This window comes from Dendrobates tinctorius, unplaced genomic scaffold (genome assembly GCF_039654945.1).
Source record: "Dendrobates tinctorius isolate UK_male_01 unplaced genomic scaffold, ASM3965494v1 ptg000257l, whole genome shotgun sequence".
In the NCBI taxonomy this organism is placed as follows: domain Eukaryota; kingdom Metazoa; phylum Chordata; class Amphibia; order Anura; family Dendrobatidae; genus Dendrobates; species Dendrobates tinctorius.
In genome coordinates, this window is record NW_027361924.1 from 802131 (window position 1) to 814880 (window position 12750).

Sequence of the window (12750 nt, forward strand, 5' to 3'; positions counted from 1 at the left end):
GCGAGCTATAACTTTATTTTTTTGTGGATGATGCTGTATGGCAGCTCGTTTTTTGCGGGACAAGATGAAGTTTTCAGCGGTACTATGTTTATTTATATCTGTCGTTTTGATCGCGTGTTATTGCACTTTTTGTTCGGCGGTATGATGATAAAGCATTGTTTTTTGCCTTGTTTTTTTTTTTTTAAGGGGTTCATTGTAGGGGTTAACTAGTGGACAGTTTTATAGGGTGAGTTGTTACGGACGTGGCGATACTAAATATGTTTACTTTTATTTTTTTTTATTATTTACAAAAAAAAAATTAGGTAATTTTTTTTTATTTAGGAATTTTGAAAAATTTATTTTTACACTTGTTTTTTTTTAACTTTATTACTTTGTCTCGGGGGGGGGGACATTACTATGTTGTGTCAGATCGCAAAGTGTGCAAATTCAGTGTGCGATTCTTCCCTATGCCCCCGGTACACTGTGATCATGTTTGATCGCAGTGTGCTAGGGGTTAATTTGCCGGGAGCGGTCCGTGACCGTTCCTGGCACATAGTGCCAGGTGTCAGCTGTAATCACCTAACACCCGGCCGCAATCAGCTGCGCTGCTGATCGCTATGACGTACTATCCCATCCATGGGCATACCGCCCTGGGCACATGGATGGGATAGTACATCAGATGTCAGAAAGGGGTTAATCTATGCCTGATGAAGAGAAGCTTGCAATTGGTTACCATCTTTTCAGTTAGCCATTAAAAGGTATCAACCACTGAGGACTCTCAATTCTAAATATTTAGGTAAAGGTGCAACATTACCGCCACCTGGGGGCTGTACAGGATATTACAGCACTTACAGTGTTTTAAAAGGGACCCTGTTAGCAGGATTGTGCTCAGTAACCTATAGACAGTGTCAGGTCGGCGCCGTTACAATGATTAAAATGATTCCTTGGTTGATAAAATTGTCTTGTGGTTGTTGTTTAATCTTTATTTTCAGTTTTGAGTTAATGATACGCTCGTGCTCCGGGGCGGCCTGTGTGGGGTCTGCATGTGGTGCTCTGATTAGCTATTCATAATGAAGCCTGCTGACAGGTCACCGATCCCTCACTGACCTGCCCCCTAGTTTACATAATGAATATGATATATTTACATAAGATGGGGCCGCCAGGGCCTGCGCAGTAGCAGTTATCGGATCGCCGGTAGATGCTACTGCGCAGACGCGGCCAGCGCCATGTTAGTGGAGACAATTTTTTTTTCTCTAGCAAGATGGCGCCACCTGTGCAGTAGCAGCAATCGGCGATCCAATAGCTGCTACTGCGCAGGCGCGTTTGGCGCCATTTTCAGACTGATTTTTAAAAAAAAAAAAAATTATGTATACCATCTAAAACAATAATTAAATACACATTATAGATCAGATCATGATGCAGCACGGGTGCCGACACCTGCCTGCAGAGTGTAAACTAGGGGGAAGGTTACTGAGGGATCAGCGACCTGTCAGAGCTAGACTGATGAATACATAAGCAAAGTACCGCATGAAGACCCCCACAGGCCGCCCCGGAGCACAAGCATATCAATAACTGAAAATAAAGATTACACAGCAGCCACAAGATGGATTTCATCACCAGGTATCATTGTAATCAGTATAACGGCGCCGACCTGACACTGTCTGTAGGTTACTGTGCACAATCCTGCTGACAGGTTCCCTTTAAGTGAAGTGACAGTAATATAACAGGAAGTGGAGTAATCACAACAGGAAGTGATAGCCATATCAACAGGAAGTGCAGTCACCACAACAGGAAGTGCAGTCTCACAACAGGAAGTGATAGCCATAACAACAGGGAAGTGGAGTAATCAAAGCAGGAAGTGCAGTCATCACAACAGGAAGTGCAGTCATCAACCATGGCAACCATTTTTATTGGGGTCATCTCCTATTTGTTCATAACTCTAACAATGATATATTGTTACTTTGGGTCTCTATATTGCAGCAATATTACAATATTAAGCAAAATTGACTTCCAAGAGTCTAGGAAAAATGGGTGACAACTTCCATGATAGCTTTAATGGCTGCTACTTCACCTTTTCTCTTGTGGAAGGAGAAGAAACGGTTATAACAAAAGGAGAAGAATCTGTGCCTCATATATTCACTGGGGAGATTTTGTTCTCAAGTGGAAACGCCCTTGAAAGGTGTTTTTGGTGCATTAGGAAAATAGGTCACAAGGAGGAGGATGCCGTCTATATTCACCGTTTTATTCCCCACTGCCTGTTTCGTCGTCCCTGTAGGTCTATGCTTACTGTTCCTTCAGTCTTGACATGCCATGTGACCGCTGCAGCCAATCACTGGCAGATGGAATGAAGAGACAATCAGGGCAACTGTTACCACCCACCTTTCGAGTCTACCTCTTTCCTCATAGACTGTAAGCTTGCGAGCAGGGCCCTCATTCCTCTTGGTATCTGTTATGATCTATATGATTATTGTTATGCTGTAATGTCTATTGTCTGTACAAATCCCCTCTGAAATGTAAAGTGCTGCGGAATATGTCGGCGCTATAAAAATAAAATTTATTATTATTATTATTATTATTATTATTAAGAGACCTTCAGCAGTGCTGAGCAGTAACCACAGGATACTTCTTTATGTTATACCACGTTAATGTGGAAGGTTTTCAAAAAATAATGGAAAACTCCTTTAAGTAGGAAAGTTATTCTAGTGTTCAAAGCAAACCCAACTCTGCTAGGTCTGTGCCCACATTCCGGACTTTGCTCCATAGACCCGACCTGTTTTTGCTGTGTCTTCTGCACGTTGCTATATTGGGCAGCCTCATGTGACAGGTGCGCCCCCTCCCTGCAGGGTTTCGGAGGTCATAGTGTAAAGCTTATTCCAGCACTTCTCTTAATTATCTGTTTCCAGCTGAATCAGGCGGTTCCCCAGTTCTGCACATTGTTCTCCACCTGACAGAGTGACGCTTCCGGCCTCCTCACAGTCTAACCACACCTCCCAACATGCGCGGGTGACAATGCCGCCCCCGCCGTAGTCAACAGCTCCCAGGGCCCTGGATTCACTGCTTAGATCTCTACTTTAACTCTTAAAGGCTTTCATACCCTAATGAATGCTTGCATGCCAATTTTTAAAGTGGGGGGAATAAATTGAAGTTTTGGGCCCCTTTTTATGCACAATTTTAGAAAAACTATAACGTACAAGGGAGGTGAGGACTAAGAACGTTCTGCCACAAATCTGCCACATGTGACTCCAGCCTCTGTACTTTGTGAGTGATTTTGCTGTATAAGGTCCAATCACTCGTCACCATCATGACACTCTTTTTGTTGTCATGGGATTGTGGCACTGTGCACCAGTGGGATTGTGGCGCTGTGCACCAGTGGGATTGTGGCACTGTGCACCAGTGGGATTGTGGCACTGTGCACCAGTGGGATTGTGAAGCTGTGCACCAGTGGGATTGTGGCGCTGTGCACCAGTGGGATTGTGAAGCTGTGCACCAGTGGGATTGTGGCGCTGTGCACCAGTGGGATTGTGGAGCTGTGCACCAGTGGGATTGTGGAGCTGTGCACCAGTGGGATTGTGGCGCTGTGCACAGTGGGATTGTGGAGCTGTGCAACAGTGGATTGTGCATCAGTGGGATTGTGGTGCTGTGCACCAGTGGGATTGTGGAGCTGTGCACCAGTGGGATTGTGGCGCTGTGCACAGTGGGATTGTGGCGCTGTGCACCAGTGGGATTGTGGAGCTGTGCACCAGTGGGATTGTGGAGCTGTGCACCAGTGGGATTGTGGCGCTGTGCACCAGTGGGATTGTAGCGCTGTGCATCAGTGGGATTGTGGAGCTGTGCACCAGTGGGATTGTGGAGCTGTGCACCAGTGGGATTGTGGAGCTGTGCACCAGTGGGATTGTGGAGCTGTGCACCAGTGGGATTGTGGCGCTGTGCACCAGTGGATTGTGGCGCTGTGCACCAGTGGGATTGTGGCGCTGTGCACCAGTGGGATTGTGGCGCTGTGCACCAGTGGGATTGTGGAGCTGTGCACCAGTGGGATTGTGGAGCTGTGCACCAGTGGGATTGTGGAGCTGTGCACCAGTGGATTGTGGCGCTGTGCACCAGTGGGATTGTGGCGCTGTGCACCAGTGGGATTGTGGCGCTGTGCACCAGTGGGATTGTGGAGCTGTGCACCAGTGGGATTGTGGAGCTGTGCACCAGTGGGATTGTGGAACTGTGCACCAGTGGGATTGTGGAGCTGTGCACCAGTGGGATTGTGGCGCTGTGCACCAGTGGGATTGTGGAGCTGTGCACCAGTGGGATTGTGGAACTGTGCACCAGTGGGATTGTGGAGCTGTGCACCAGTGGGATTGTGGCACTGTGCACCAGTGGGATTGTGGAGCTGTGCACCAGTGGGATTGTGGAGCTGTGCACCAGTGGGATTGTGGAGCTGTGCACCAGTGGGATTGTGGCGCTGTGCACCAGTGGGATTGTGGCGCTGTGCACCAGTGGGATTGTGGCGCTGTGCACCAGTGGGATTGTGGAGCTGTGCACCAGTGGGATTGTGGAGCTGTGCACCAGTGGGATTGTGGAGCTGTGCAACAGTGGGATTGTGGAGCTGTGCACCAGTGGGATTGTGGTGCTGTGCACCAGTGGGATTGTGGAGCTGTGCACCAGTGGGATTGTGGTGCTGTGCACCAGTGGGATTGTGGAGCTGTGCACCAGTGGGATTGTGGCGCTGTGCACCAGTGGGATTGTGGCGCAGTGCACCAGTGTTGTGTATCAGCAGGATTGTGGCGCTGTGAACAGAATGAATTGCCGAGTTCTGGATGTGACTGACACTATGATCGCACTAAAAAGCAGCCTTAATGAAGGCATCGCGGGAATAAAATGCCCCTACTCCATTAAGAATAATAAATCAGCTGCATTTTACCACTGCCGCGCCTCTGCCAGAAATGTTTCTTCATTCAGGGTCAGGAATATATTTCTGGTGTGTGCAGCAGATTTAGACATGTCAAGGAGTTTTAAGCCATAACACTGGCGAAGACCCTTGAAGAATCAGACCCTGCATCTGTCTATAGGTTCAGCCCTATAATATGGATTAGACTATTGCGGTTCTGTGACTGGGGATAATAGTGTTAAAAGCTAAGCCTACTAGGCAAATCCACCGAGGCCGCAGCATACCCGCTTTCATGCTCACTAGATTAACTGTTTAACTCTTTGTCACCTGAACTTCTTGGCTTAGGTGCACATTAGTCATATACCTGTGCTGGAAACTTATAAATACCTGTCCCAGAAGTGCACGGATTATACTGACCCTTCGCTAGACATCAGGACTATGTGCTCAGCACTTCAAGGGTTAACTTGCAGAAGATCGGCACATCTGCGATCGTCTTATTAAAAAGGAGATGGAGCAGAAGGTCTAATTAAGCCGACAAGCACCATCTAATTAATTCCAGAAAATTAAACCTTCCACAACCCAGTATTTAATGTGTCTGTGGGAGCTAAAACCACGGTGACAAGTCTTATTAACTGTGGGAGGTGATTATATAACGGCACTGGGGAGGGGGGGGGGGTAAGGATAAAAACAGTGCAGACCCCGATTACATTCAGGTGCCTAGGGGGCAGCAGTATAGCGGTTGTATATTCTTATACACAATAAGAATAGCTGAACACAACTAATATAAAAAAAAAATTCTCCGAATTTATAACAAAATGCCTCTTTTACTGGTTACTGCAGACTCGGAATGATTCACATATGATTTAGTGGAGCCCCTCTGGCTGTTATGACCTGCTGTCCCGCTGGCTGTCATAACCTGCTGCATATGTGATGCATAGCCAGACACCAGCATCTGGCAGCATTCCTGAGGAACCTTAGCCCAGTACTCATCAGTAATGGCCTCCAGGTCACTAATATTCTTGGGTTGGCTGCTGCAATCGCTTTCTCAAATGCCATCCAAGACTTTTCATGGAGTTCAAGTAAGGAGACTGTGACAATAACTACAGAATCTTCCAGAACATCTTCTAATACAAAGCCTTGGTGGACTGTGAGGTATGATTGGAATCACTGTCCTATTGGATGGTCCAATACCACCCGAGCTTCAGATTCCTCGCAGAAGACATGACATTTTCTCCAAGGATTTCTTGATACTTGATTTAATTCATCTCGCCCTCCACACACTCCAAGTTTCCAAGGCCAGCAAAAGCACCAAAGTAGCAGAGAATCACCAAGCCAGCCATCACCACGTTTCACTGTAGATATTACTAAGTCACTGCCATGCTTCACTGCTTCACTGTAGACTTCACCGAGTCACCACCTTTCCTAACTGTAGGCATCACCGACCCATCTCCATGCTTCACTGTAGGCATCACAGAGTCACTACTAATGATTTATGGTAGGCAGGATGTTCCAGAAAAGTTCCAGATTTGTGTCATCCCTCCACAGAACAGAATCCCAGAACTCCTGCAACTTATTTCTATGGTTTTGAGCATATTGGAAGAGAATTTTCTTGTACTTTTCGGTCAGTGGAGGTGACATTTTGGAGTTCAGACATGGAGACCTTCAACATTTAGTATGCACCTTACTGTGCAAACAGAAACCTCAGCTCCATTGTCACCACATCTTCTGCAGGTCTTTTGCATGCATTTAAGGGTTTTTTTTTCAGGGATCTGGTGGCAGCCTCCTTGTTCTGTCACGTCCAAGTAGTGTAACTGTGGCGCCCCTGAGGCTCAGTCGCCACAGAGGTACTGCACCTTCTCCTAAGGTGTAGTGCCCCACCATCCGGGTAAGGTGGGAACTCCTTTCCACGCTCCAACACTCGCACCCCACACAACAGGGTAGTTCTGCACAACCACATTGCGGCTCAGTGCTTAGAGAGTAGCAGAGCACCTTTGGTGGTTCCCTGCTTGGAACACTGGACGTGCTGGGAGGTGGGTGGCGTTAGGATACATAAAAGAGTGGGAAAGTGTAGGATGACAGGTCAGTCTGACAGAAGGTCAGTCGGGTAGGATGTCACTCAGACAGGAGTGAGGATCCCTGGAAGAAGGGATGGAGGAAGGAGTGCTGCAGCTGCCTCAGTGATCTGAGCCAGCTGGCACGGGAAAGGAACAGAAGGAGAAAGACTTAGAACTGAAATCTAAGCTTCCTTAAGAGAGAGAAAGACAAGTACGGAACGAAGGAGTAGAGAGAACAGAGAGGATGTGGGTTAGAAGAGGAACCCTGCCTATAGGTTCTCAGCGCAAGGCCGGGGCCCGGTCCCCGAGGTTGTATGGACACTTATGGTTCTGCAGCAGACACTGGTGGAGTAGTTGGCTGTAAATGCACTACTCCCAACTAAGACTTGGGGCACAACAGCAATCAGATAGAGAGCCGGGACTCAGGAGAAGGGAGTCCCCGAAGCAGGCTACAGCTGTCTGCCATACGGGTAGAGTTCTTGGGAACATCTGTCAGGAGGAACTCCAGGGTACCACGGTACTGGAGGTCTTCACACTTTAAGGCGCTATAGAGGAGTCGTTCAGAAAGGTACATGTTGGCGGAGTGTTGGAGGGGAGAATCCTAACTTGCCCGGAGGTTGATTGAGTCTCTGTCCCGGAGGACACGGCCCGGAGGCAGGCACCTGTATGTGTGTACAACGGACTGTGAGTAAAGCTTTGGAACTACAGACCCCGGTGTCCTCCATTCATTCTTGCGCCAACGCACCCAGCACTGCTACATCTGGGTACCAGCTTCCACACCGCTTGCGCCTCTCCTCATCCATTACGCTTACACTGCCCTGTGGGGAGCTACACCATCTAGGCTGCAACACACCACCAGCCCCAGAGGATCTGCATGCAGCGTCGGCCTAACATCCTATTTGCCGAACACCACAGGTGGGGTCACGAACTATACCATTGACTACATCCCCCCATTACTTGGGCGCCCAGGGCCACGGACCGGGTCACCGCTGCTGTGACACATTCCCCTGACACCGGCCCGGTACCGAGTACCCCACAGCCCTGGGAGGGCGACCCATAACCAGTGTTCCTATGTGGTATTTGCTTTTATCTCTATCTTTAGGAACATTGATTGGCTTTTATTTTTTTTTGCATCCTTTTCCTGGTTTTTGCAAGGAAGTGATCTCTTCTCTTAACTTTTAGGAGCACTCTCTTGACAACCCAAGAATATTAGTGACCTAGAGGAATCATCTAAGACTCCTCAGGAGCTGATACTTGGACATGCATGACATCTACAGCAGGTTACAACAGCCAGAGGGGCTTTACTAAGAGCTAAAAATGCTAGTCAAGAAGGGGATGAAAAATCCTGTATCTGCAGTAGTTAGTAAAAGTGGCATTTTGAGCTGAATTTGGAGAAACAACTTGGTATGTTACATATTTTTTAGCTTTTATACGTTGTTATTATTTCGTTAGTTTATTGTAAAACAGCAAGAAGTTTTTAAATTTTGTTCCTAAACCGATTTTTCAGTGGAGGGGGTCTTTTTGATTCTACTATATACTGAATATTGTTGACTATGCAGGAAACAGTTTTCGTGAAGGTCTTATTAAAGCGCCCCATAGTGGAGGTTTCAGAGCTCACCTATGTCTCCTGTGGTCATACGATCCGCCCTCATCCGCTGCTGCCTCCTTTCCCAGCTTGGATAAGTTCATCTTCGTCTCTAATGTGACTTGTAAAGATCCGCTGTACGTCACGTCCATATCCATCCATAACCCTGAGGACATACGTAGAAGTATAGACTCGCAGACATAGACTAGAGTACAAATATCTACTATTTTACAATACAGATCAACGTCGCTCCCCGCTGGTCACGATGGGTATTGCAATTATCCCTACTGTATGCTACAATGCCACACAACCAAAACCTGCTCCCTTTCTGCCTCCTGCCTGACACGGCCGCCTCTTGGAGCTGTTTATGGGTTAATGGCACTGGTACTTCACAGTAGAGGCTGATAATCCGGAGCTTAGTCTCTGGCCGGCACTCCAGCGGTCTCCGTAAAATGATTTCCTTTCTCATAATGGAGTTTAACTGCTGCGGGTAATATCGAACACACGGCACCCACCCTTGCTGGTGGCAACAGCTGTCGCCCGACTAATCCCTAAAATGGCACAAGAAAAACAACTCTGGCATCCGAACCGTGATGTCACCCGATGGGCCGCCTGTATCAGTGTAGTCTGGGACAAAATTAATTTTTTTGATTATTTGACACTATGCGGGAACATGTGTGTGGCGGTGTGGTGACAGCAACTTGGCAGTAAGCAGGTGGGATTTAAAATAACACTTTCTTTGTCGGTCATTGGAGCAAAATGACATTTCTAGTATGCCCACACCATAGTGTATGATGTCGTACCCTCCAGAAGAGCCTGTGCCGCCATATGGTGCCTTTACATTGTACCGTATTACGGAGATTTTCCCGGCTTTTAAGTTAGAATTCCTCCATAGTACGAAAATTGATGGGATCGGCAATCTATACCAGTATGATGAATTCATAGCCATACAGTGGTTTCAAATGGCTCTATCAAAATAAACTCACTGACGGTTTTTCAGTTAACTCCTTCTGCAGCCAGCAATCGAGAATATAGAAGGCAAACGGTGCAAAATGATTAATAAAACCCAATAGCAAAAATTATTTTTAGCCAAAAATACAATAATTTAAGTAAGAAGAAATAAAAAAAAGTTGCCCCTAAAAATGTCCATATCTTTCAAAAGGATTTTACTATATTTATATTGTACACAGTTTTGACTATTGTGGGTCTTTCGGTTTTTGCCTTCTGAAAACAGAACTTAATGATACGTGAAATGTGCATCCTCTTCCACTGCTCTGTAGTCGAGGAGCCTAATAAGGGAGTAAAGCGCTCGCTCCGGAGCTGCGGGCATTATAAATAGATGCTCTGATCTGCTTTTTTGTGCCTCGGATGACTGCGGCTCAATACTGGGTATCTTTGTGAGACTGGGCACATGCCTACTAAGCTGTAGTAGTGCCAGAGGTATACAGAGAGGGGGTCCAGAACAGATGGCTATATGGCCCCCTTTTGACATTTTGAGGCATTGTATAGGGCCCTACTTACCTCTGTCATTCATGCTTGGAGTGGAGATGGTGAGAATCTGGGGAAGCGATGTCCCCATATCCAAGCCCGTTAGTGTCAGTTCATCCATGAAATTTGGCAGCTGGGTGAAAAAATGTACAGAGAATATCATAGTGAGTAGAGACAGTGCCTCACAGATATTTCCGATCCAATAAGATATAATCAATAGTGTTGTTTTTGCTGAATACATGTTAAAAGCTATGGACACATTGAGGGTCAGGGTTCTAGTGTCTTCATTATCTCCTATGTGAGCACAGCTTCTATCCTGCTCTTATGTACTTTCCATACTTTCTGGTCTGTACGCTACATAAAACTTTAGATGCTTTCTCTCCTCTCCATATTGAGGTAATCTGTGTGCAATCATTTTCTTGTTTTGCTTCTTTCAATAAAATTAAGGAAAGAAATAGCACCTTATATTCTGCAATGATCTCCTCTCTATATGCGTTGCTCCTTGGCTAGAACCTCTTTTATCTACTCTACATAAAACTTTAGATGCTTTCTCTATTCTCCACCATAAGGAAATCTGTGTACAACCCCTTTCCCTTCTTTGCGGCTATCTCTAACACTAAAAGAAGAAAGAGAGAAGCAGCTTATATCCTGTACTCATTTCCTCTCCATATGCTTTCCTCCTTGACTATAGTCTGTATTTTTCTACTTTCCATAAAACTTTAAATGCTTTCTCTCCTCTCCGCACTGAGAAAATCTGTGTACAACAACCTTTCCTACATAGCTGCTATCTTTAATAATGACTGGAACCTCTAATCTTCTGGACATTTAAAATGTTTTCTCTCCTATTATGGAAATCTGTGTACAACAACCCCTTTCCACTTTTTGCTGCTGTCTCTAACAGTAAGAGAAGGAAGGAAAGAACAGCTTGTATTCTACACTAATTAACTCTCCATTTGCTTTTCTCCCTGACTAGAACCTGTCTTCTCTACTCTCCATAAAACTTTAGATGCTTTCTGTACTCTCAACATTGAGAAAATCTGTGCAAAACTCCTTTCCTCTCTTTGCTGCTATCTATATATCTGTATAAGAGAAGGAATGGACTAGCAGCTTATATACTGCACTTCCTCTCCATATGCTTTCCTCCTTGACTAGAACCTGTTTTCTCTACTCTCCATAAAACTTTAGATACTTTCTCTCCTCTCCACTTTGAGAAATCTATGCACAACCCTTTCCCCACATTGCTACTGTCTCTAACACTGAGAAAAAGGAGGAGAGAGTAGAGAGAGCCATCAGGAGCTCCTCTGATAGATATATATATATATATTTTTTTTTTTGCAAATCATTCACCTAGCTAAAGGACTTACAGACATTTGTATGCAGCAAAATGGTAAAAAAATAATGAAGACTATTTGGAAAGTATTTTTTTTTACTTTGCATTTAGGAAGCAAATGAACAATAAAAAAAATACTGTGCAATGGTGGACAAAGCATTTAATGGGTGGTTTGCTTTTTTCTGGAAACTTTCTTGGAAGCTGTGAGCCATCATAATTTAGGATGATATCCATTAAATTTTAGGTTGGCCCAGTGAGAGCAACACCTGGGCTCTTACTTCATTCTACAGTTTTTCAGGTGATATAGGAAATTCCAATGAGATGTGTTATGGTTTTGAGTACAGCATCTCCCATTCCCAACACAGGACCTCCCCCGTCAGCTGCCGGCTCTTTCTACCCCTGGTTCCGCCCCTGAGGAGAAGTGCCTGATTCCGATTCAATTTAGACTTGGTGTCTTCAACCTTACCTTGATTTTGGTCAACTTTTTCTGGATTTTATTGGCCACAACATCTTCCCAATACTTCTCCCGCAAAAAGTCCCAGAATATCCGTCCAATAAAGGCATTGACCCAGCTCACATCGGGGTTAGTGAAGAGGGTCTGCTCCATAGGGGGCTGGGTAAGGGTAAAGACAAGGAATTAGACTTATAAGACTTACTCAGAGACATTTATGACTTATGATTTTGGGTACTGGAATAAAGCCAGATACAATACCATCCTTTTCGGAGGGACCGGGCTGCTGGCAGCGCTCTGTTGAGGGCTTTGGACTGGACTGGTTTGCTCTGTTGAGATGAACCTGGACATGTAGGTGGCATAGTCCAAGAGGATCTTCTGCCTCATGTTCCCTGCCAAGTCCTTTGGCTTAAACATATGGGAAGTGTCCTCTGTGCTGTCCATGCTGCTGTTACTTGTGCCTCCCCAACTGCATGGACTGGAAAGGGGGTTTGGTAATGACCCTAAAAGGGTGAAGCCCAAGTCAGGGAGCATCCATCAAAACTCAAGACATTCAAAACCACTGACATGTCAACCACAACTTACCTGTTTTGCTGTCATTTCTGTTACCATCTTGCTTTCCAGCCATGTACCCTCGAGATGCCCTCACCAGGTGTTGATACCATTCTTCCTTTTCCCTCCCAGTTCTACCAAATAGATATAACGTCCCAGCCTTACAGTCTGCATTTGACTTCTCAAGGTCATCTGGATATTTTCTTGGAGATTCATCAATCTCGAGATCTTTGTCCGCAGGTTCTCCATTCTCAAATTCAGGATCTTCAGGATCATATAACTGGATGCAGATCGGATATTTTTTGTTCCAAAGTCTCTTGTTTGCCAGTCCATCGGGATGCAGGAATACCTAAAATAATCATCACCATCATTACGTCATTCGTACAAATTCCAGAGCTGGGAGATGACCACCAGTCGTGATGGATACGAAGGTGA

General features: G+C 45.7%; 1 protein-coding gene across 1 annotated transcript in view; it reads right to left on the bottom strand.

Moving 5' to 3' along the window:
* The window catches only part of LOC141069102 (testis-expressed protein 2-like), a 34865-nt gene that overhangs the window by 4917 nt on the left and 17198 nt on the right, over positions 1-12750 (bottom strand). Inside the window, exons 4-8 of the mRNA XM_073558419.1 lie at positions 12349-12664; positions 12025-12266; positions 11779-11925; positions 10016-10115; positions 8528-8660 (exon numbers count right to left, since the gene is read on the bottom strand). Of these exons, the coding sequence (XP_073414520.1) occupies positions 8528-8660; positions 10016-10115; positions 11779-11925; positions 12025-12266; positions 12349-12664 (938 nt within the window). The remainder of the gene's footprint in view (positions 1-8527; positions 8661-10015; positions 10116-11778; positions 11926-12024; positions 12267-12348; positions 12665-12750) is intronic.